General features: G+C 33.4%; 1 protein-coding gene across 1 annotated transcript; it reads right to left on the bottom strand.

Moving 5' to 3' along the window:
- Positions 1–355: 355 nt before the first annotated feature.
- Positions 356–14095, bottom strand: LOC123534492 (heat shock 70 kDa protein 12B-like). Its single transcript, XM_053520541.1, has 5 exons — positions 14062–14095; positions 5947–6249; positions 2939–3160; positions 2368–2524; positions 356–1446 (listed from the first exon to the last, which is right to left on the bottom strand). Exons 1-5 carry the CDS (start codon positions 14062–14064, stop codon positions 356–358), a joined length of 1776 nt encoding a protein of 591 aa, XP_053376516.1. The 5' UTR covers positions 14065–14095.
- Between the last annotated feature and the right edge of the window lie 10499 nt (positions 14096–24594).

Below are 24594 nucleotides of genomic sequence, written 5' to 3'. Positions count from 1 at the left end.
GTCTTCATCAGACACTAATTCTTCTGAATCTCATCTAAATTCTGTAATGGAACATAATCTTAAAGAACATAGAGAGCAAGCAAGACAAATTATAGCAGGCGCGGTCTGACTATGTCTTATTTAAGATGCAATGAAACGTGCAATACCACTGACGTTCTCTAATGAATGACAAAACAAACAAATACAATTACTCAGAAGATACAAAGCATCAAGAAAGTGAATCTTGATTGTGATCGCAAATATTTATGTGGTATCTTTTCCCTTATTCAGTACACTTTCATTTAAGTGAATGGAATAACCTATATTTTATTATGCGTTCCTTTGTGTCTTTATGTTCCGGTTATAAGCGAATTGTCTATCCAAGAAAGTTTAGTGATGATTTTGTCTCCTCTCCTGTTTTCTCATCTACGACTGTCACTTCGATCTCTGTCCCGCTAAAAGTAAGAGAAAGCTTCACTGCACGACTTAAGTCTCCATCGTGATCAGGCAGTTTTACTATCATTTCTCCGACATATTTGCACCCGACATCTGTATACTGTGGATCTTTAAGCTCGGATGCAAACACAAGAAACCAAATTGATTTTTGATTCCTATTAACTGGACAATAGGACAGAGTAATCTGAGGTTCGCCAACTTTGACAACTTGGTTTCTTTCGACGTGCTTACTAAAGACTTTATCGCAACGAGGCCCTGCATCAGTCATGACCAACTTGCTCTCTGGGTGTTTGCCTTTGACAAATTTAATCTTCATTTCCACGCCATATGTATACTTTAATACCCTTTCCGAGATAGATTTTGGACTATGACCGAAGATCAATGCACCCCTCATAATAGAAGAGGAAGCTTCTGCGGGTATTATGACATCGACACCTGGAAATGAAGATTTCACCTTCTCTTGCAGCATCGACGACTCCGAAAAGCCTCCTACCATCAATATTGCCCTAATGTCGCGAACAGCTCGATCACGGAGGATATTTTCAGTATGTTGAATAGTTTTTGACAAGGATGCATCGAAAAGCTTCCTAAATACTTCCATGTCAAACTTCATTTTGTCGCCAACAAAATGAATATTGTTCCCATAAGAAGAAGATTCAACAGCTTTTGCTAAGCTTTTTCTGCATTTTCTTTCGTAGACGTTGCATAGAGACACAGGAACCCGCATTGCAACCAATTTTTGTTCTCGCTTTTGCTGTTGGCCTGTTGCATTCGGTATTTTAGGACTCACGTTCCTCTTCTTAATTTCAAAGTCACGACAGAGGTCCAGCCAGTCCTCCGTCTGGTCCTTTTTGAATTCACTGTAAACATTCTTGCCAACAATATCAATGAGCAATTCTTCAAAAGCTTTGTCAACAAGAGTTCCACCCCAACCACCACCGCTAGCAGCCTTTATCTCTTTGACTGTACCAGTAGGCTGAACTTCATGAACTGTGATATCTATTGTTCCACCTGAAATATCAAAATTGTCTATAGAATATTATTATTGATTTTTTGCTTCAAAAGAAAAGATTCTGTGAAAGTGTTTCGCGCTCCTCAAATCCTCATCTCCACTCACCTATATTCCAAGTCTGAAGTCAATACCTTGAATGGTTATCAAGTTATGTTCTGGACACAAAATAGGACAATTTTGACTTGTTGCGATCTTGACCTTTGACCTACAGACTCTTCAGATCGCCCCATTGCCACTTACCTATATGCCAAGATTTTAGTCAATAACTTGAATGGTTCTTAAGTTATGCTCCAGGCACAAAATATGAAGTACAAATTTGAATTTTGAGTTCCAGTTATTACCTTTGATCTACTGACATGCTTTATGAGCTCTATACATTGTCTTATCATCATCTATATAATATGCAAAGTTTAAAGACAGTACATCGAATTATAATTAAGTTATGCTCCAGACAAGAAATATGACGGACGGATTGACAAACGGAATGACGGACGGACAGACGCACGCGCCATCACATAATACAACGGGCGTAAGAAAATGCTTAATCTATAAGAAACATGTCCAAGTCTGGAATGAACTTGGCAATAAATCGGCAATATAAACGATCATCTAATATCATCCAATACATCACGAAACATTTCGTACTAAACGACCGTTTATATAAAGTTTTATAATTAAGGCAGTTATAGTAATAGTTTCCTGATAACTTAATATTTTCTATTTTCTATTTTCTGTTTGGTCGAACGAATTAGAGGTCAGTCCGGCAAAGTAAACGTCTCTTTTTGTAATAGGCAGATATGTCAGGCTTTTATATGACACAAAAGCAACTGCATTGTCGAATTTCTGTCAAAAAGAAATAACATTCTAACTCTTCTAGTGTTTTGTTTCTTTAAAATCACAATAGTAGAAACAAAAAGTACCTCCTGCATCGAGAACCATGTACTTAGTCCCAGCTGCAAAAGAGGCAATTGCTATTCCTGTAGTGTCTACTCGTTTATCAACTGATAGATGACGGCAAAAAAGCGAAGCTGCTTCTGGTTCAAGCGCGATACTCAATTTGTCAGTGGCAATACCAGCCTGAAGAAATACATATTTAGAGCAATGTTCTCGTTAATTGTAAATCTTACATTGATTCTGTAGTTGATGTTTATAAAAACTGTACATAGAATATAAAGCAATAAAAACGAAATTAAGTTTGACACTCTAAAAGAGATTGCAGTACACAAGAAGTATTAATAAACTTTCTTTTTTTACGTTTGAACGAGTTTATTTCTATATATTTACACTTTTTCTGTCAGAATTATTTGATTAGGAAAAATAGAACAATTCATAGAAATTGGAAGACAAACAAAACAAAATCTTGATCAAGAAAAATATAATACTTACAAAACGGTTGACTACAACTTCCTGAAAGTTAGCAAGTTGCATAAATACTAAATTTCTTATTCCATGTGGTTTAAGTTCAGAACTGAAGCAAAGTAAGAGTATTACATTTTCTCCAGCTTTCCTCATGAATTGCTTGGCGGAGTCTGTCCAAATTGCAGGAACGGTAATTACCCAGTGTACCTCTGACCTCTTGATTGCCCCTGCAATCTTGTCCTTAACCACTCTATGCATATCATCTACTAGGAACTTTATTGCCAAGGAAAATACATCAATTCCTGGTAATATACGACCCCTTTCATCTTTCAGTGTCATATCCAGATTGATATTCTGTAAAACGTAGTAATTTGTCGGATTATTTCAAATAATCTTAAATCTCTGAAATTAGTAGTAATTCTCATGCTCCTCTTCGTCCACTAATTATAGTTTTGTATAGTGTTAAATCATTACCAAATGAAATATAAATCATTTAGGAAAATGTGGCAGTTGAGCTGATAGATATGAACATGTTTAATGTTAATTTTGTAATTGATGGATTAACATTTTTACTGACAAATCATTATAGGGAATATAAATGAAAGAAAATGTTGTTGTACATGTAACAGCCGCATCCCCCCCCCCCCCCCCCCCCATTACCAGTTATACTTTGAGAATCACTTGTTTCAATATGCATAGTAGCCATATACCGAACTGCGAGTTTTAGATGTGATATACGCGATTTAAATTAGGTAAGTATATTTTCCCGTTCATGGGCATTGTCTTTACAGTATACCTAAGGGTAGGGTATAACATGTACAGTAGCATTTTCGTTCTGGTTTGGTGCCAGTATGGGTGAACACGTTTATGGTTTCTATAATGATCTGTCAGTACACAAAATGTCAATATTTTATTGATAAGTAAATGGTTCACTCATACTATAGATGATATAATCTTCATATAGAACTGCTAATATGTCACGTTTCGATAGTAGTTTGATTTTAATCGTCCACATTCACATAATAAATCTTTTAATGCGTCATTTTTCGTTTTTGAATATTTATTTTGAAAGATGGGTTACTTAACTTCAAACATTTTTATGATTCGAGAAAAATAATATGAGTTATATGTCACCACGAACAGTGTGCCTCTAAAAACGTGTATTGCGCACGAGCAAACAGTGCATGTTTGAATTCTGAAATTTTTGTCAGCGGTTTGATAGCCAGTATACATATTAAGAAAACACAAAATGGGTAGACTTCCTGTTCTAAAAGGATCCAATTTATGGGTTGTGTGGGGCAATACGACATTAATATTTTGCCGAGGTGTCATCTAGCTTTTAGTTTTTGTAAAAAATACCAGTTAGAATATGGAAGGGTATTTAATAATCATCAGCAAGTGAATATTTTATATAATGTAAGCAAAGCAGTCTTTGCTAAAATCATTTATCCACCTTGCTGACGACGGGCCTTTATGCTTGTTTGTTTGGGGTCAAGCGCCGTTTTATTCAACAGTATTTCATTTATGTAGCGACAGACAGTTAACCTAACCGTTGTTCTTCATTCTGTACCTGTACTAACCTATTCTCCACAAGTAACTGACAACTTTCCTACATGAACCAGAGAAGCACGACGATTTTTTTCAGACGCAATGTCTTTTCTGAAACCGTCACTGGGCAGAGAACTCACGACCATGCGATCTGTAGATCTGACTTTGTCTTTTGTGCTAAGTGGGACGATATTGTAAATCAAAATTCAATAATACCGAGCTTAAGTAACAAACCATCATAACATTATTTTGTGTTATATCTGATAACAGAAGCATCTACGGAGGCAAACAGACGCATGGTTGTACACTTACCCATACAGCTAGGAAACTCGTAATCTGCTTCTCGCACATTTATTGAACGTTTTAGATCGGTAATAGTGAAGGCTGCTGGACCAAGGAATCGCGTCAACATTTCTGTATGGGTCAATATATCACAAACTGTCATTGAAATTACAGTCTGTTTATGCGAGACAATCTTTTTCATGCGACTTAGAACGGACATGTTACTTATATCATTTCCGATACAAATGTGCTCAAATGCCACGAAAAATCTAATCTATATTCTTGCGTAAGGCAGAATGACAATATTTTCCTGGGATATTTTATGAAATTAGCCCTTTTAGAATATGCGATGAATAAATGTCTACTGTTGTGACTTTTCTTAAATGGGCGGAGATCGTAAAATAATTAAACTTTTATGAGTTTTAAATCATTTTGATCTGTCATAAACAACATATTGTTTTAAACGTTTGCCAAATTATCACTTGTTATAAAGATAGTCGCAATGTATCAAGTGTTACGTTAAAACATTTTTTAAGTGTATGTCTTAATCAATATAAACTGAACAGCAAAAAAACTATCCAGATGTATAAATGGTATATTTTAAATAAAAAAAAAAATAATTTTTCAAATTGGAATTGTTTCTTCATACAAAAATTACACTTGAAGATCTTTACGTGATATTTTTTTAAAATTCAATCAACCGTGAAGTCAGTAGTCCCACAATAGCTGTTTGAAAGGCTATATCTTCTGCGAGTCAGTTGCATTGTAACATCCCCATTAGACGCTCGTGCTAAATTTGATTCAGTCGTGCGGTGCAACTAACAATATTTTTTAAACTTTATGCTGTTTTTTCGACTTAGTCAATTATCAATATTTCCAATGACAATAAAATTTCACAAAGAAAATTGTTAATTACAGGCGCTCGTGAATTTCGTGCTAAACGGCTATTGTGGGACTACTGACTTCACGGTTGATTGATTAATTAAAAATTTTACACGTGAAGTTCTTCAAGTGTAATGTGATGTGAAAAACACAAGTGATTTATAAATTAAAGTGTTTTAATAAAAATACCCCAGTTATAAAACTGGATAGTTTCTTTTGCTGTTCAGTATATATGTCAAATGTGCTAATCCTGAAATGCATTTTAGTTAGCATAAACTGCTAGCATAATGACTAATATCTAACTATATAAATACCCGTATTTCCTAACTTAACTGATTTTGAAATATTTGACAGTTATCGTTAGACAGGTTTGGTGGCGGGAACTAAAAACGTCAAAAAAAAAGCGAAAAACAATAATTTGGTCTAACCTCTCCTAGTTGTTTATGAAGCTTCATTTTAAATCTCTGAAAGTAATAGTAATTTTCATGCTCCTCATCGTCTATCAATTCCTTGTATCTGTTCTCGGCATCATAACCAAAAGCTTCCAGTGTCTGGCCATCTGGCTTTATCAGTACCACTGTCGGCGTTTTCTCTGTGATCAGTGTGCCACTTGAATGCCATTGTTTCACGTATCCTTTCGTGGGTTCAGATTCAAATTCGTGAGCAAACAATATCGCCCAGCCAGAGAATGTAGTCCCAAAGTCGATTGACGCGACTAAAAGATCGCTCGCCTAAGAAGAATTAAATACGATTAATATATAGTACACATTTCTATTATAAAACAAAATCAAATCCTCTGTTATCAACACTTCATAGGATTGTATTGATTTTCAAAACGTTCAATCTTCTTTTTTAAATTTAGATATCCAAATATCCAAATATATTGTTACGTAAGCCTATGAAGGACCGTCAGATTTTACTATCTTGATGCAACTTTACTAGCAGAAAAAAAAATGGAATATTTATGTTGTTATTGTTTCTTCATTGCAATGGAATATATTTTGTATATATTAAATTGTTATGTAGTAACATGGTAATACATTTCTATCTTTGGTGACTTAACTAGTACATACACTGTTTTGAATATGATATCTTTAAAGATGCCATATGGGTAGCAAGGCCATTTGTTATTTATTAAAGGACTTCTGTAACGTCAGGGAATGCTTAAAATGTAAAGATGTCTCTTTAAGTTGTAAAGTTATCACTTTAAGACAAAAAAGATATAGTTTCAGTGCCAAGATAGCATTATAATAACTAAGAGATAAGACCTATATCTGTATAAGGCTGTTTGGAAATATCTCTTTCCATGAAAGTGTTTGAAAGCTAGCATTCATAGAAGAACAGAGCCCTCTATTGTTGAAAGAGATTAGCATTTGACATAAGAGCTAGCAGATTTTAAAGCTAGCCTGGAACGTAAAGGTTGGTTGTTTTGTTCGAAGGAGAGGGCAAAAAGTAGGCTGTGACTAAATACAGAGTTGGTGCGCCCGTGATATATTACAGACTCCGGTATATACCGGATTAACTAAATTTGAACAAAAACACCTTAAATATATTTATTTTATAACCATGGTGATTCTAACCCTAACCTTTAGTCAGTATATTATGCACATTATACACTAAATGCGTGCGGACATGCAAAAAAATGAGTATTTTTGCCGTGCGTTCCATTTGATAATAATTCCGCGCATGCGCAGAACGGCTGCACCAACTCTGCAATGAGAAACATTCCAAAAAGTAACGTTTACAACAGAATAAGTGATCCCCTAACAATTAACATGAGAGACCATTCAGAACCGTTTGTAGTAATTTGCGTCCGCTCACAGTTGAGGCGTAAGGAGGATAGTTATTTTTTATGCCTACTGAACTAACAGCTATATCTTAATTCAATATTTTACCTTACTTAAGCCACAATCTAATCAGTCATTTGCAGTTCAAATCGACAGCTGATTGGAAAATTGTTAATCGATTAGGGCCATTATATAACAAGGTCAGCTTTTAACGAGAATTTTCAAGAATTAGAAAAAAAGTAGAGACATATTTCAAAGTGATAGCCACTATCCAAAACGTTTGCAGAGAATTCATTTTACCATTAATTTTGATAAAAGAAACATCAAACTATTGGAAAACAATTATAAAACACAAAATAAAACTGTCAATATCATTTTTCTAGGGTAACTCAAGTAAACGGATTTAACGAGACAGAATTCTAACACCAACATTGAAAAATTAAGATCGAATCCTGCGGGTCTGCTTTGCATTTTGCTAACTTCATTCAAAAATAACCTTGGGGCAGAAGTAAAACCTACCTACATTTCTTCCACAATATGTAGTCTAAAGAGTGAAGGCAAAAAGAGAACTTTTACCGCATGTAACTCAGTATTTTAAAGATGTCTAACTGTACCACTTCTGTTTCAGAGGTAAATTCACTTTGAACAGCAAGAAATCGCTTATCAAATGAAAATTTTCCTTTTTTGTACAATAAATCAATTGTAAGTCTTGAAAGAAGTAAAATCTAACTAGAAAAAAAAAGAAAAATAAGAAAAAGATTGGGTCCCAGAGGGACTTGAACCTAAGTTAAAGCAGAAATCAGATAAATAAAATCGATACTTAAGTTTTATTAATGTCAGTCTGATTTAAAACATATCAACAGAAAATAGATAAGAGATAATATAGTAGTGGGCATGTTTGATCACGTTGAAAAATGTCGAAGCGTTTATTATTTGCTACCACCTATTTTTGCAAACTAAACAAACCCTGTTTAGTACGGAGCTCCTAAACTGATATCCAACACTTCTATTATAGACAGAACATTCTTTTTTTTTTATTATTTCGTAAATGTTTCGAAAGTACGATATATCATTTTGTTTTCATTTCTTTTTTTATGAAATATTGTTTGGTTTTTACGATATAATAATCATTTTTGTTTTAGATATTCGATTTGTTCGTAGACAGAAAATAATGTTTCGAAAATAAGGTATTTCTTACTTAAGCAGTATTATTTCGTATTTACGAAATGAAAGAGAATGTCATATCTTAAAAAATGTACAAGTTATTTCGTGACTCTTTGTTCGTTTTGGTGTCTAGGAATATGGCCGGTAAAACATTATTTATCTATACGGGAAAACATTCTGAAATAATTGTTACAAAATTTGGCATGATTAAACATTATATTGTCCATCAAAGAGAATGTGTAATATAGCTATAAAAAAGTTAGTTTTGTTTTCAACGTGTCATGAAATCTTGTAAAGAACAGGTATCTGACATATCTGTATTGTTTGAGAATCTTAAAGGCCCTGAAAATATAAGACCTTTATAATTTTCAAATAAAAACATGGCTAAGATAAATAGTAACGCGCTAATTTCTTAAACGATAATGGGACTATACCAACAATAGCAATAATTTTAAAAACAACATTGACCTTTCTAAGGTAGAAACAGTATTAGAAGATCTTAATTCACTGAGAGACACCTCTATAGTAACCCAGAAAGACATTAATGAAGTTGTTTATAATATAAATGGCATTTTCATGGAAAGCTGTGAATCAACTTTTGGGAAAAAACAGGTAAACAGTAAAGTTAAGAAAAGGACAAATAAATTTCAACCTTGGTTCAATAACGAGTGTTTTAGAATTAGAAACCAGTATCATATTGCACGTAAAACATATAATAAAAATAGAACTGAGAGAAATAAAATTTTACTAAAGAACATTAGTAAACAATATAAATATAAAATCAATAAAACATATAAACTGTATAAGAGTAATAAAATAGAATATTTGAGAAATATAAAGGGCAATAACCCAAAAGAGTTTTGGAAAACTATAAATAGTATAAATAAAACTAATCAGAAACAACAAGTAAAACTTGATGATTTGTATGATTATTTTAAAGAAGTAAATTCAGGCAAATCAGAAAACACTGATAACAATATCAGCTATACTGAACAAGAGTCAATTAATGAGTTAAATGAAGAAATAAATATTGAAATAACAGAAGATGAAATAATTAAAACCGTAAAAACGTTAAAAAACAACAAAAGTCCGGGAGTAGATAACATTCTATATGAACATATTAAAAGTACTTTAGATATAATGCTACCAATATATGTAAAATTATTCAATGTTATATTTGACTCGGGGATTATTCCAGAAAGCTGGACAGAAGGAAATATCATGCCGATATATAAAAATAAAGGAAATATTGAGGCACCGGAAAATTATAGGCCAATCACTCTTCTAAGTTGCTTTGGAAAATTATTTACCGCAATTATAAATAACCGACTTAATACTTTTGCAGAGGAAAGCGATTTAATAAGAAACTGTCAATCTGGTTTTAGAAAGGATCACTCTACAATTGATAACTTATTTATAATACACTGTCTTCTGGATATGTTAGGAGCACAAAAAAAGAAACTTTTCTGTGTTTTTATTGACTTTAAGCAAGCATTTGATACTGTATGGCGCCAGGGACTTTGGTCAAAATTACTTAAATATAACATAAATGGGAAATGTTTTAACATCATTAAAAATATGTACCTAAATATAAAATCAAGGATAAAAACAAATATGGGTTGTTCACTTTTTTTCCCTTGTTTATCCGGTGTAAGGCAAGGAGAAAATCTTTCCCCTTTATTATTTGCAATTTATCTAAATGATCATGAAAATTATTTAAGTACTGAAAATATTAATGGTATTAAATGTAATGTAAGTCTCAATGATATTGGAATGTACTTCAAATTATTTATTATATTGTATGCAGATGACACAGTGCTACTAAGCGAGACTAGTGAAGATCTGCAGAAAAGTCTTAATATATTTCATGAATATTGCCAACAATGGAAACTGGAAGTAAACATAGAAAAAACAAAAGTACTAATTTTTGGATCAAGGGCCAAAGTCTATGACAATTTCTTTAAGTATGATGGTAAAACAATAGAAACAACAACAGAATATAAATATCTTGGTCTACTGCTATCAAGAACAAAAAGTTTTGTCAAAACTAAAAAACAGATTGCAGAACAAGCAAATAAGGCAATGTTTTCATTAAGAAAAAAAACTAGAGCACTAAATTTATCCTATGATTTGCAAATTGATTTATTTAATAAAGTAATTAAACCAATCTTGTTATACGGATGTGAAATATGGGGATTTTCTAATAATAATGACATGGAAAAAATACAACTTAAATATCTAAAACTTATACTTAACTTAAAACGGTCAACACCATCACATATGGTTTATGGTGAATTAGGAGTCAAACCCCTCCAGCTAGATATTGATACCAGAATGGTTAGTTTTTGGAGTAAACTTACTGATTTTACAAGTAATAAATTATCAAATAATATGTATATAATTTTAAATGGACTCCAGGAACAAGGGAAATTAAGATCAAAATGGCTAATATATATTAAAAATATAATAATGAAAAACGGATATGGAAATATATGGGAAAACCAAACCGAAATGAACAGGAAATGGTTTCCTCTGGCTTTTAAACAAAGGATTCATGATCAATATTTACAGGAATGGAACAATTTAATATCAAAAACAACTAGCAGTTATAACTACAAATTATTTAAAGGTAGTTTTGAAATGAACAAGTATTTTTACTCTCTTCCTAATTATTTATGTAAAGTTATTACAGCTTTTCGAACAAGAAATCATAGACTTCCTGTTGAAACAGGAAGATGGACTGGTGTACCACTAGCTGAAAGGAAATGTTCTCTTTGCAGACTTAATGAACTTGGAGATGAATTTCATTATTTGCTTTGTTGTAATTTTTTTAATGATAAAAGGAAGCAATTTGTTAAACAATATTATTACAGAAATCCAAATGTTATAAAATTCTCACAGCTGTTGAATACTGAAAACAAAAATGAATTAATTAAACTATGCAAATTTTTGGATATTATTATGAAAACTATAAGAATTAACCATTAACATTAAGCCAAATTTATATGTAACTTTTATTTTTATTAAATATATGATTATTACCTTTCTTCGTTTAAACTTGAATCGCTATTATGCTATGTTAGTATATATTAAAGTGCTAATACTTTATCAATTCTTTATTTAATTTCTTAGTCTGTGTACATTTACAGCACTGTGCTACTACAACCATTATGTTGGTTTGTTTACCATTTATGCTAAAATTAAAACTATGCTAAGTTTGTTTACCATTTGTATGCTAGATTCATGATAACGATATGCTAGATTCATGATAATGCTGTAGATATGTTCATGCTAGAACCATTAGTGTTGTTGTTCTACTTTGTGTGTGATAACTGAATGTGTGTGTCTTTTATTTGATTGTTTTTAATATTAACCTAAACCTAGAATCATTAAATGTTATCGCATTTATTCTATGACTGAAATGTTATTATGCTGTTGCTATGTCTATTTACTGTATAAATGCTACAACCATTATCATGCTATATTTGAGCACCTAATTAATGCTAAAAACATTACTATGCCAAGTAATGATGTTGTAAGAACATTAAGGCCATTATTAAATACCATGTTTAATCTCTAATTGTTTATAATAGCACTTATATTTCATAAAGAGTTTAGTCTAACTCACTGCTATAAAAACAATAGTGAGTTATCATTGCTATTTACCATAATTTATATATAAAAATATATACTTCAGTTTACTGCTCTAGATGCATGAACAATAAAGTACCGTAAACCATGTCACAACGCACAGGGTTTACAAATCTTTACGAAAATATGGCATAATATCAGTTTCTAGTATTTATACTGAAAATTATTTTAATTTCAACTACGATATAAAGTCTAAGCAATGAGGGCACACAAATCATACCATCTATCATAAACAAATTGCAAGTAGCATAGAAATATTGCTCTTATTTTTCGTTTCGTTAAGAGCCGCTACATCTGCAGTCACAAAATATATTGGTAGTACTCCCATACAATATGCTCTTAAATTATTTTTAAGAGCATATTGAAAATATGGCACTGTACTGCAAACAGTGTACCATTCAGGCATCACTTTCGGCAAATTTTACAATAAATTTGATGGTCTTTAAAAATAGTTAATACACATACCAGTACAGGGCTTAAATATATGGCTTAAACACAAATCTTCACCATCCAAGGTTATCTACTGGATGTAATTTTTACTACTGAAGGCCTTATTTTACTGAGTAGAGCTTCTTAATAATAAATATAAACTTAAAAAAAAAAAAATCTAAAATACTCACAAACTACAGTAGCTGCCACAACCATGATTCTTATATCCAAAGCCATACACTTTAAATCCATTTCAAGAATATATAATAATAATATTATTTCACAGTGACAACTACACAGAATTTGTGGCACTTATCAAGAATCTTACTTCCGCTTTTTTCCTTACACATTTTGAAACAAATTTCTTCTACATGGCTTGTATCATAAAGTTCTTATTAAACAACGTAATTCTAGTAAAATTACTTTAATCATTTAACTTCTTATTTCCCCACGTATAATTCCGTTATGAACAAAACGGTTATCCCGTTACGAATAAATGGTCAAGCAAGCACATGTGCCTACCATCAATTACACATTATCGACACGCTTTTCTGAATGACATAATCTGACCTATTTTTAACCTGTAACCCGTCTTAATTTGCTATAAATAGAACTTATAGATTCTGTAATTCGATAAAATTAATGTAGAGTGTGTGTGTTGCCCTCATTGATTTGCGTGACTATATGTAATGTTTTCTTTAATTACTTGTATTTGTCTCATGTTTTTGTATATATACAAATTGAGAATTTGTTGAATAAAACTTGAAACTTGAAACTTGAAAATAGATAAGAGATAATATAGTAGTGGGCATGTTTGATCACGTTGAAAAATGTCGAAGCGTTTATTATTTGCTACCACCTATTTTTGCAAACTAAACAAACCCTGTTTAGTACGGAGCTCCTAAACTGATATCCAACACTTCTATTATAGACAGAACATTCTTTTTTTTTTATTATTTCGTAAATGTTTCGAAAGTACGATATATCATTTTGTTTTCATTTCTTTTTTTATGAAATATTGTTTGGTTTTTACGATATAATAATCATTTTTGTTTTAGATATTCGATTTGTTCGTAGACAGAAAATAATGTTTCGAAAATAAGGTATTTCTTACTTAAGCAGTATTATTTCGTATTTACGAAATGAAAGAGAATGTCATATCTTAAAAAATGTACAAGTTATTTCGTGACTCTTTGTTCGTTTTGGTGTCTAGGAATATGGCCGGTAAAACATTATTTATCTATACGGGAAAACATTCTGAAATAATTGTTACAAAATTTGGCATGATTAAACATTATATTGTCCATCAAAGAGAATGTGTAATATAGCTATAAAAAAGTTAGTTTTGTTTTCAACGTGTCATGAAATCTTGTAAAGAACAGGTATCTGACATATCTGTATTGTTTGAGAATCTTAAAGGCCCTGAAAATATAAGACCTTTATAATTTTCAAATAAAAACATGGCTAAGATAAATAGTAACGCGCTAATTTCTTAAACGATAATACACTTACCATTTTACGATTTGCGTCAAAATGGCTGACAGGAAGTAAATTGAAAAGTGCGAATTCTATGAAGCGAAAACGAAACTAGGTAAAACTAACATTCTATAAGGCTATGCCAATCGATTTATAGTTCTTCGGAACCACATCATCAAAATTTTCATCTTCGGAGAAAAAATCACTCACCATTATGTACAGAAAAACTTGGGAAAACGGTTTTTAATCACTTTTTCGACTTAAAATGCGCCAGCTTGTTAGAAATATGGTCCTCTACTGGGATGGGGCTATTTCTATTCTATCCAAAGGTAACAATTACAGATTTTGAAGCAGTGATGCCAGGATGGTATTACCTTTATCCATACTCAGTCTTTCAAAACACATTGCTCAGTAGGACCAGTAGACACATGTTATCATAATTTTACAGATATAATAACTTTGTATAGATGACCTTGTAACCTAAGAACTTGAACTCCGTTTATTGTTGTATTAATATATCCTTTAGTAATAAAAATAATGAAACTATGTGTTAGAAAATAATAATTACACCTGAATATTCAACCTAAGATTCCATCGGTAAGAACTAAATTATAGGCCTTGAATTTGGTGAAACAGACTGTTGGGACTATGCGTTATATGTATCCATGAGGTATGATAAAGACGTGAAGCTCTACAAGATTAAGTTGTGATTGTGCAGATTTAACATGTGGCTCAGTCAGTAAGAGCAGGATTATTGCTCTTGCATCTGACAAAATGGCATTTATTTCTTTGTAATGAAATAGTCACTAACAAAGCTTTGTGAGTTTCAGTCGTTTCTGTTGACTATGGTTTTACCTAAAAACATAAAACATTAAGAGTCGGCAAAAATGGCTGAAGCTCACAATGATCTGATCCTTATTTATGCATACTATAAGCAAGACAATAAATTTCGTGCTGTGATGCTGAGGACAAATGTAATTTTAGCATATTCCATACACTCAAATCTGTAAATTCATACATCTTAAACTATGTTAGTATATAGATATTTACAGACTGTCTGTAGATATACAACTTTTATAGTGCACGTTACACAGTGGTATTATCAGAATCATGACATTAAAATAGTTTTTAAAAAAAGTATAAAAAATGATGAAATTACCCCGCCTTTTCCATGAAAAATATAAACACCTCTCAAAACAATGAAAATTGTGAAAAAGTGTAAAATAAAAATTACACCCGCTCGCTCCATCTCAGTTTATTTGTAAATTTTCCGAAGAACAATTACTGTAATCAGATTGGAGTGGCCTTATGAATAACCAAATTATGTATTGGAATAGACCGAGTATGATGAAGTTTGTTGAACTTATCCAGTCAGACAATAAGAAAATCATAAGAAATTTAGGAATGTTTATTTATCATGCATTTGTCTTAAGAGATTCTACATTATATGGAAATTAATGTCCTTATTGCTCATAGTGATATGTGAAATAAGGCATAGATTATATTGGTCATTATGTGACCTTCTCCGGTTCTGATACTGTTAACATGAATAAAATAATTTAAAAGAAATTGAAATTAGTTTATGTAAACGTTAAATGTTATAGTATACAAAATAACATATAGGTAGTTAAACTTCAATTTTAATATTATGATGTTAATAGTACTATCTATTTAAGTGTCCTGAAACACATAATACTGTACTTAAATGGACTGAACTCACTGATTATGTCGATATGTTTTCACTGTTATGCGCATTATGTAGTAAAAGATATTTATGGCAAATGATCTATATTTAAATGTTACATGTTTTCACACTGTTTGTTCATCATGTATTATTGTGTGTTATTATCCTCATGTATTTATAAATGCAATGGATTTAAATAAAGTATCTATCTATCTATGTCGTTTAGCTGGACAAAGAATTACCTATATCTATCACTAAAACGTTATGTGTTTTTCCTTGTATAATCGAACATAGCTAATCATCCTTTAACAATGGTAGGCTGATATTTAAGTGACCAGATACTATTTTTCTGTCCTACTTTTGCACGTCTTAAAGACGAATTTTATTACGCTATCTCTCTTTGATGTTACAACATTTACAATCATGTGTATTTGTGCCTCTTTACTTATAGGTCAATTGAAAATCAAGCTTTTGCAAGATTATATCCCAAAATTATTGATTTTGATTTTGAAGTTGTACGTATATATTTTGTTACAAACATCTATTACTACATTCCAAATACTACAAACATAGTTTCGCATTTTGGTCAATTCCGTTTCATTTCAGTTGTCGACGTTTGCACTTATCTGCAAATATTACAGCAGTTAACAATTGGCAGCAGTAAGAGCAGTTAAATGCTACAACTGACAGCAGTAAGAGCAGTCAAAGGCTGCAACTTGCACAGCATTAAGAACAGTCAAAGGCTACAACTTGCAGCAGTAAGATCCGTTTAAGGCTATATTTGGTAGCATTAAGAGCAGTTAAAGGCTACAATTGGTAGCAGTAAGAGCAGTTAAAGGCTACCACTGGCACAGCAGTAAGAGCAGTTAAAGGCTACCACTGGTATGGCAGTAAGAGCAGTTAACGGCTACAGTTGGTAGCATTAAGAGCAGTTAAAGGCTACAACTGGTAGCAGTAAGAGCAGTTAAAGGCTACCACTGGCACAGCAGTAAGAGCAGTTAAAGGCTACAACTGGCAGAAATAAGATCCGTTAAAAGCTACTTTTTTCACAGCAGTAAGAGACATTAAAGGCTACAGTTGGTAGCATTGAGCGCAGTTAAAGGCTACAATTGGTAGCGGTAAGAGCAGTTAAAGGCTACAACCGGCACAGTAGCAAGAGCAGTTAAAGGCTACAACTCGCAGAAATAAGATTTGTTTAAGGCTACCTTTTTCACAACAGAAATAGGCATTAAAGGCTACGGTTGGTAGCATTTAGAGCAGTTAAAGGCTACAACTGGCACAGTAGCAACAGCAGTTAAAGGTCATAACTTCCAGTAGTAAGATCCGTTAAAGGCTACACCTGCCACAGCAGTAAGAGCAGCTATAGACTACATTTGGTAGCATTAAGAGCAATCAAAGGCTACAATTGGTTGCAGTAAGAACAGTTAAAGGCTACAGCTGGCACAGCAACAAAGAGCAGTTAAAGGCTACAACTGGCACAGCAATAAGAGCAATTAAAGCCTAGGACTGCCACATAAGTGAGAGCAGTTAAAGGCTTCAACTGGTAGCAGTAAGAACAGTTAAAGGCATCAACTGTGACAGCAGTAAGAGCTGTTTTTCCCAGAAAAATCTTTAGCCGACATGTATATCTGTATTCTTTGAGAATTTTAAACGACCTGATGTTCGAATAAAATCTGGTTAACAAGTCTCTAAAACGATACGAAATATATATTTAAAAAAACACTCACCATTTCACGACTAATGTCAAAATGTCCGCCAGGAAGTAAATCAAATTGTGCGGATTCTACGAAGATAAAACGAAACTCCAGGTATAAAATATAAACATTCTGTAATAATTGCCAAATCATGTCAAATAGAGCCAAATCATGTCCAATAGATTAATCAAGAACAACATATCTATCACTAAAAGGATATGGGTTCGTGGGTGTTTAATCAAACTTGAACATGTTCATAAATCTGAGTTTATTATGTTGGATTTAAGACTTAGACTTATGTACATTTTGAGAAAAAAACTTCTAGTAACACCAACTAAAGAAATAAAATGTTTCACATGCAAATCGAACAGCATATAAAACTTGTATATTACTCTACAAAATAACTGTCAGATTACTAATATATACATTGAATTCCGGAAAAGGGCTGCATAGAGGGGCCGCACTTTCGGGCAGTTCAGCGCCTTTAAAAACACACCATTTTTAAAGAAGTGTTAGATATTTTCGTTTCGACTGATTTGCAATAAAGTCTCAGTGCTGAAATTTCACATTACGAAGTTGAACGTGGTTTTCAGTAATTGTTTATTTTTATATCTTTACAAATGGTATTCATTTTTAAAGAGTGGGTGGTGATGTGGGTGGGCAACGTTTTGATGGCGAGAGTGTAGAGATAAGTCAGGTAGAAAAAGATTGCTGGTAATGATGTTATTCGATTATCAAATATTTCTGTGTTTTGTAGATAAACTTTTAAACATGAAATGACTAGATACCATTTTTCTGTCCTATTTTGTGTTCGTCTGTGAAGACGAATTTTACAAGATTGTCTCCAGTTGGTGTTACATTATTTTCATTCATTTGTATTTAAATTGTGTCAATTGAAACTATATCTTTTGCCAGATTATATCGCAAAATTATTGATTTTGAAGTTGCATATCTGCATTTTATACATGTAACTACATCTCTGTTTCATCAGTAGTAAGAGCAGTTAAAGGCTGCCAATGACACTGCAGATACAACTGACAGCAGTAAGAGTATCATCTGTTTTATTTGAACTACGTTTAAGCATCCTTTATTTGCTGCAATATTTTCACGCATCTTCCGTTTTGAATCATGAGTCAATTTTTGCAGCTTTTATATACTCTTATCAGGCCCGGCTCCTGGACCGGACCAAGGGGCCCGTCCACACCTCCCCCAGTTGGCTGAGAAGTGACCTATACTCATCAAAGTTGCACTAAATTATTTTGGCAAAGGAATAACATTTTCTCAAAATTTAGACCTAAAACGCAACAGACGCCACTATTTCATACCTATATTTCAAAGTGTTCCATGGGGAGCATCCACTGATTCCCCTAAAATGAGGGGAGTTCCCCTACAGTACCTCAAAATTAAGACAAAAAGTGCACCAGAGGCCATCATTTCATACCAGTATATCAAAAACCTTCGGGGGGACCCCACTCTTACCCCAAATACGGACAGAGGCCCCCTCCCGTACCTACCCCCTCTCGGCGCTGTGCACCTCGCCGGTGACGCCTTTGTTTCAAACTGGTGCCCACCCCCTCAAATATTTCTGGATCCGGGTCTGCTTATTGAAATGGCACGTATGAAAATGGTGAAGTGATTGGTCTTATTGGGAAGATAAGTGGTTTCAAGATAAATAAATGGGCACGGCCTTTTTCAAATAATTTTGGCAGTTTCAATTGATAAAAATATTTTTTTCTTTATCGCATATATTTTACTTAAATATCAAAAGGTTTTGAAACTGACCTAAGTAACAGTGTTTTGAGCGTTTTAACAATATTTCAAAGTGCAAGGGCATATGATTTTTCCGTATAAAGGTCAGATGAGAAGAACTGCAGTAATTCCGGTGGTCATCTTAAGGTCATCGCCTCCCGTGTGCGAAGCGTGAGATCACGTTGGCGAAGCGCGAGATCACAACGGCAAAGCACGAGACCACGGTTGCGAACCGCGAGATCATGAAGTACTTGTTGAATGGACAGATACAAGCAAATGCGAGTTTTTATCAGTCAAAACATTGAATTACACGAAATGCTACGAATTGCAACGGGTTTATAAGTTTGAATCTAACCTGGAGGTATACTACATCCTTAATAAGTGCACAGACAACCAATATTAAAGTTTGATATTTACCAAACATGATCTCATTTTTTGTGTATTTTGACAAACTGTTTATCTGTATGTAATCTGTATTTGTTCCGCATAAATACAATTTTAAGTTCTGCACCATCAAGTAAAATACATTTGTGATGATAAAATAGTAAATGAGACATCCTAAATTATCATTTTCAAAAGTAGGCCTACAATATCATAAACCATTAAGTTAACGCAACGCTTCAGTAAATGTAAAGTTAAAGATAAATAAATTAAAAATTTAGCTTCTCATGCTGTTTATATCGCTGAAGCATTTTCGAAAAACAGGAGATCATAGGGATTAAGAAAACCAAAAACAATAGTCCTACAGGAACAGCCACATTTAAAGAATGCAAATAAAATCTGTGAGAAGCAAAGATGGCTGAAATAAGCCCAAATAATAGTTTAATTGAGTCTGTTCACGAGATGTAAGCCGTCTTCTTCAAAAGACGCAAGTAATACCTGTAATGTATTACCATAATTTAAGAGGTTTCATCATAAAGAATCAACTTGAAGGGAAATCGTCAAATAGTTAATGAAGATGAAATATTATCTTACAAACAATTCTATTGCCTTTACAATATACACAAAATACATCATTTCAAATAAGATATCTGGAAACAACGTAATCCTTTGTTCGGAAATTTTTACATCGGCGAACAAAGTCCTCCAAACAAAACCCCAAAAAGTGGACAACTCAACCCGCAAACCCCCAATATTTGACTCTTTCATTTATACTCTAAATTTTCACTTCATTCCGTTTTAAAATGGTAGGTATCGTCATATAATTGTAAATTGTTAATTTATGTTATTCTAGAGACTATATTCAAGAAAATCAAAGGGTTTTTTCCGCCTTTGTCAAACTTAGCAGATGGGATTTTGTCCGTTGGATTATGTCCTACAATTCAGTCTACATGTAATTACTTCGAAGAAAATTGTCTGCACGACCGTTTGAATACATGAATAAGACCGCAAGTCAAACCATTGCAGCTACACTAAACGACAAAGCTAACTATGGAAGAACTGGAGGACCGTTTAAAATTAATAATAAGAATTCAAAATTTAACAGTTAATTCTTTTTATTAAATAATTTAAACTTAATATCTAAATATTACATATCAAGTAGAGAGAGGTAAAGAGAGAGTGAACACAGCGCATGTATTCGGCGACGGTTGATTTAGCGCTTTTGGGGAAACTGTAAGGGATATCAAATAAATCGTTTAATTAGAAGTTGACTATCATCGATTTGGAAAATCCAGTAAAAGTGATTCTCTTGTCAGGAGTAGGCTATCGCCATTACCGCAAGAGAACGGAAACAGAAAATTGAAACTAATCATAGGAAAGTTTCATGACGGCATAACATCCTTTTGGATCTTCGTTAGTTAAACCAAAGAGCTATAAAAAATAAATAGATTGGCAACTTGAAAGGCATATAGAGCAAATCTCGTCAACCTCCCGTGACAAAAAAACGAGATCTCGTAAGAATCGTTTACCGGAAGTGGCGCTTTCTCCACGCGCCATTTTGTATGCGAAAGCAATTATTCATCGGTAAAATAATTATCACCGTATGACCATGCTTCTTTCGATGGCAAAAAAAACGTGTACTTCGTGTCTTAAGACCATTTCACATTAAACTAATTTTGTTTTAGAAGCCAACGTGTATTTTAAATGTAGTTTTAAAGGTACAAATTGTAACTCCATGCTCGCCGATGTTTGTTTTTAGTAAGATAACGCCGAATCACGCTCTGACACGAGCTCACGCGAGATTACAGCCAGTTGCCATTCCATGTATTTTATACTTCTTTGGTTAAACCATATACTGAGAGATAACAACTTTCATTATAGCTACGTCTATGGCAAGCCAATTGTCCAGTAATTACGTGAACCCCGGTTCACGGTCGAAAAACTAGGATTAACGATCGATAAACTAGGTTTTTCGAACGTAAAACTAGGTTTTTCAAATACTAACCTATATTTTCGAGTGAAAACATCAGATACCGGGCGTACGCTCGTGAACCCAGGTTTACGTTCGATAAACTAGGTTTCTCGATTGAACTATGAATTTCGGTCGTTATCCTACGTTTACAACCGTAAACTTGGGTTTACGAACGTGAACCTACGTTTACGAGCGTGAACTATGGTTTACGACGTTATCCTATGTTTTCGCTCGAAAAAAATAGGTCAGTATTTGAAAAACCTGGTTTTACGTTTGAAAAACCTGGTTTATCGAACGTAAACCTAAGTTCACGCTCGTAAACCCGAGTTCACGTTCGTAAACATAGGTTCACGCTCGAAAATATAGGTTAGGTCCGTAAACTATGGTTCACGGTCGTAAACATAGGTTCACGTCCGTAAACATAGGTTCATGGCCGTAAACCCATGTTCACGCCCGAAATTCATTGTTGATTCTATAATCCTAATATATCAACCGTAAACCATGGTTTACGTTTGATAAACTAGGTTTCTCGATTGAACTATGAGTTTCGGTCGTTATCCTATGTTTGCGATCGTTATACTATGTTTACGCTCGTAAACCCCGGTTCACGCTCGTAAACCATAGTTTACGAACGTGAACCTATGTTTACGACCGTGAACTGGGGTTTACAATCGTGAACCTATATTAACGAGCGTGAACTATGGTTCACGGCGTTATCCTATGTTTTCGCTCGAAAATACAGGTTAGTATTCGAAAAACCTAGTTTTACGTTCGAAAAACCTAGTTTATCGATCGTTAATCCTAGTTTTTCGACTGTGAACTAGGGTTCACGTAATTATTGGACAATTGGCTTGCCATATAGTTACAAATCGATAAACACGGTTTTACGAAGGTAAACTGTAGTTCACGGCCGTAAACCTAGGTTCACGCTCGTAATATAGGTTCACGACCGTAAACATAGGTTTACGGCCGAATTGATTTCATAATCCTAGTATATCAATCGTAAACCATGGTTTACGTTCGATAAACTAGGTTTCTCGATTGAACTATGAATTTCGGTCGTTATCCTATGTTTACGACCGTAAACTTGGGTTTACGAACGTGAACCTACGTTTACGAGCGTGAACTATGGTTTACGACGTTATCCTATGTTTTTGCTCGAAAAAATAGGTTAGTATTTGAAAAATCTGGTTTTACGTTTGAAAAACCTGGTTTATCGAACGTAAACCTAAGTTCACGCTCGTAAACCCAAGTTCACGATCGTAAACATAGGTTCAACTTGTAACGGTTAGACAGAATATTTGGTACTCCGCGTTACATCGTATAGTCGGAGTACCTTTGTCCTAGCGGTATTGATTACAAACTGGTTTAGTACGCTCGAATGATTCGAGCTATACATGAGATATTTTTCTTTATTGAAATCAGTTCTAGCGAGTCACTACTAGAGACGACATCGCCTTAATTCATCTGCAAATATGGAGCCTCAACAAATTCAAGATATGATAGAAAACACATTACGGACATCTTTACAGGAACACAGAACTTCGAAGTTGACAGACATGGAGAAAGTTTTTGAAAAGATAAGTGGCAATTCAAATTTAGATCAAATGGACAAAATTTCTAGCATTTAGACCGGTATGCCAACTTTCAAAAGAAAATCTAATGCAGAACAATATAAACACAATTCAAAGGTTACTGTTGCTTTAGAGGCTGCCGATAAATTAATTCTATCAGGCAATGCCGAGGAAAGCCGAAAGAAAATCGCCGAAGGTATTTAATTTTCTACATGTATTGAATTTATTTCACGTGCGAATTTTGATCTAGTTTTTGTTACAGGATTAGCGGTTATCAGCTGATTACTTGGCAGGTAAATTACAGGTAAAATTATTCGGGCGAAGCATAAATTACCTATATTAAATTATGCACGAATAAAAGGAATGAATTAAGTTTTTCATAAAAAAAAAAAAAAATATTTTAGCATTTTTGGTAAATGAAAAGTAAATAAATAAACAGATAAATATATTATGATGATATACTTATAAATATATGTATAAATAAGTGAAAAACGATTGACACAGACTTTATTTTTCAGCTCAGGGTTTGACTGCACATAGACAAAAACTCATAAGTTTGGCTGATACCTCAGAACTCGGATGGCGGGTTGTGAACGAGTACGAGGTCAACCCGTTGGCTGATGACTCGGATGATGGAAAGAAGATTCTCCAGGCCGAAGCGAAGGCAAACAGAAAAATGAAAGCGGAAAAGACTAAGAAAACACGCAATGCCAGTGGCTTGCCGTACAGACGACCGACAGCGACGTCTACTGGCACTGTTCAAGCAGCAGTACCCATGGTTCCGCAGACGGCACCTCGTCGTCCAGGGTTATGCTTTGCCTGTGGGAAAGCAGGTCATTGGAAAGGTTCAGCGGAATGTTCTGCGAATATGTCAAACAATAAGATAAGTAATCTTAGTTATAACTTTGTTCAGTCACTACCACTTATTCAGAATGTTGACGAAAAAGATAGTAATCAAGGTAAATGTAACAAGGAGAACGAAATTTCTCCGAAAGTAACAGAGATAACTAAATGTGAACCTGTTTCTCCAGTTGGGAGATTGAAACAAAATATAGGTAAGTGGAGAACTGCTACAGATAGCATTTAAATTTTAGATGTGGTAAAAAATGGCTACAAATTGCCACTCAAAAATGTGCCGGAAAGCACTATATTAAAAAACAATAAATCAGCAAGAGATAATCCGGATTTTGTTGAACAAGAGATCAAAACCTTGTTATCTAAAGGTGTTATTTCTAGACGTGAGTAGTATTAAATATAGCGTTTTTGAAACATCTGACCCCACTTAACCTTTTGACCACTTCTAAAAAACCGACCAATGCCGGACAATTTAAAAACCACAGGTTTTAAACCCAGTTAAAACCAACTAAGAAGTTTTAAATACATATGATATAGATGAGTTTAAAAAATAAATATTTTTGTTTGAAAGAAAGAAGATTTACTGATAATTTAAACCCCATTATGTTATAACAAAAAATGGGAGAAAATGATAAAAGCTACCTGTTCGTCTTGTGGGAA

The sequence above is a fragment of the Mercenaria mercenaria genome, chromosome 12, assembly GCF_021730395.1.
Source record: "Mercenaria mercenaria strain notata chromosome 12, MADL_Memer_1, whole genome shotgun sequence".
NCBI lineage: Eukaryota > Metazoa > Mollusca > Bivalvia > Venerida > Veneridae > Mercenaria > Mercenaria mercenaria.
This window is presented reverse-complemented; position numbering and strand designations above follow the sequence as displayed.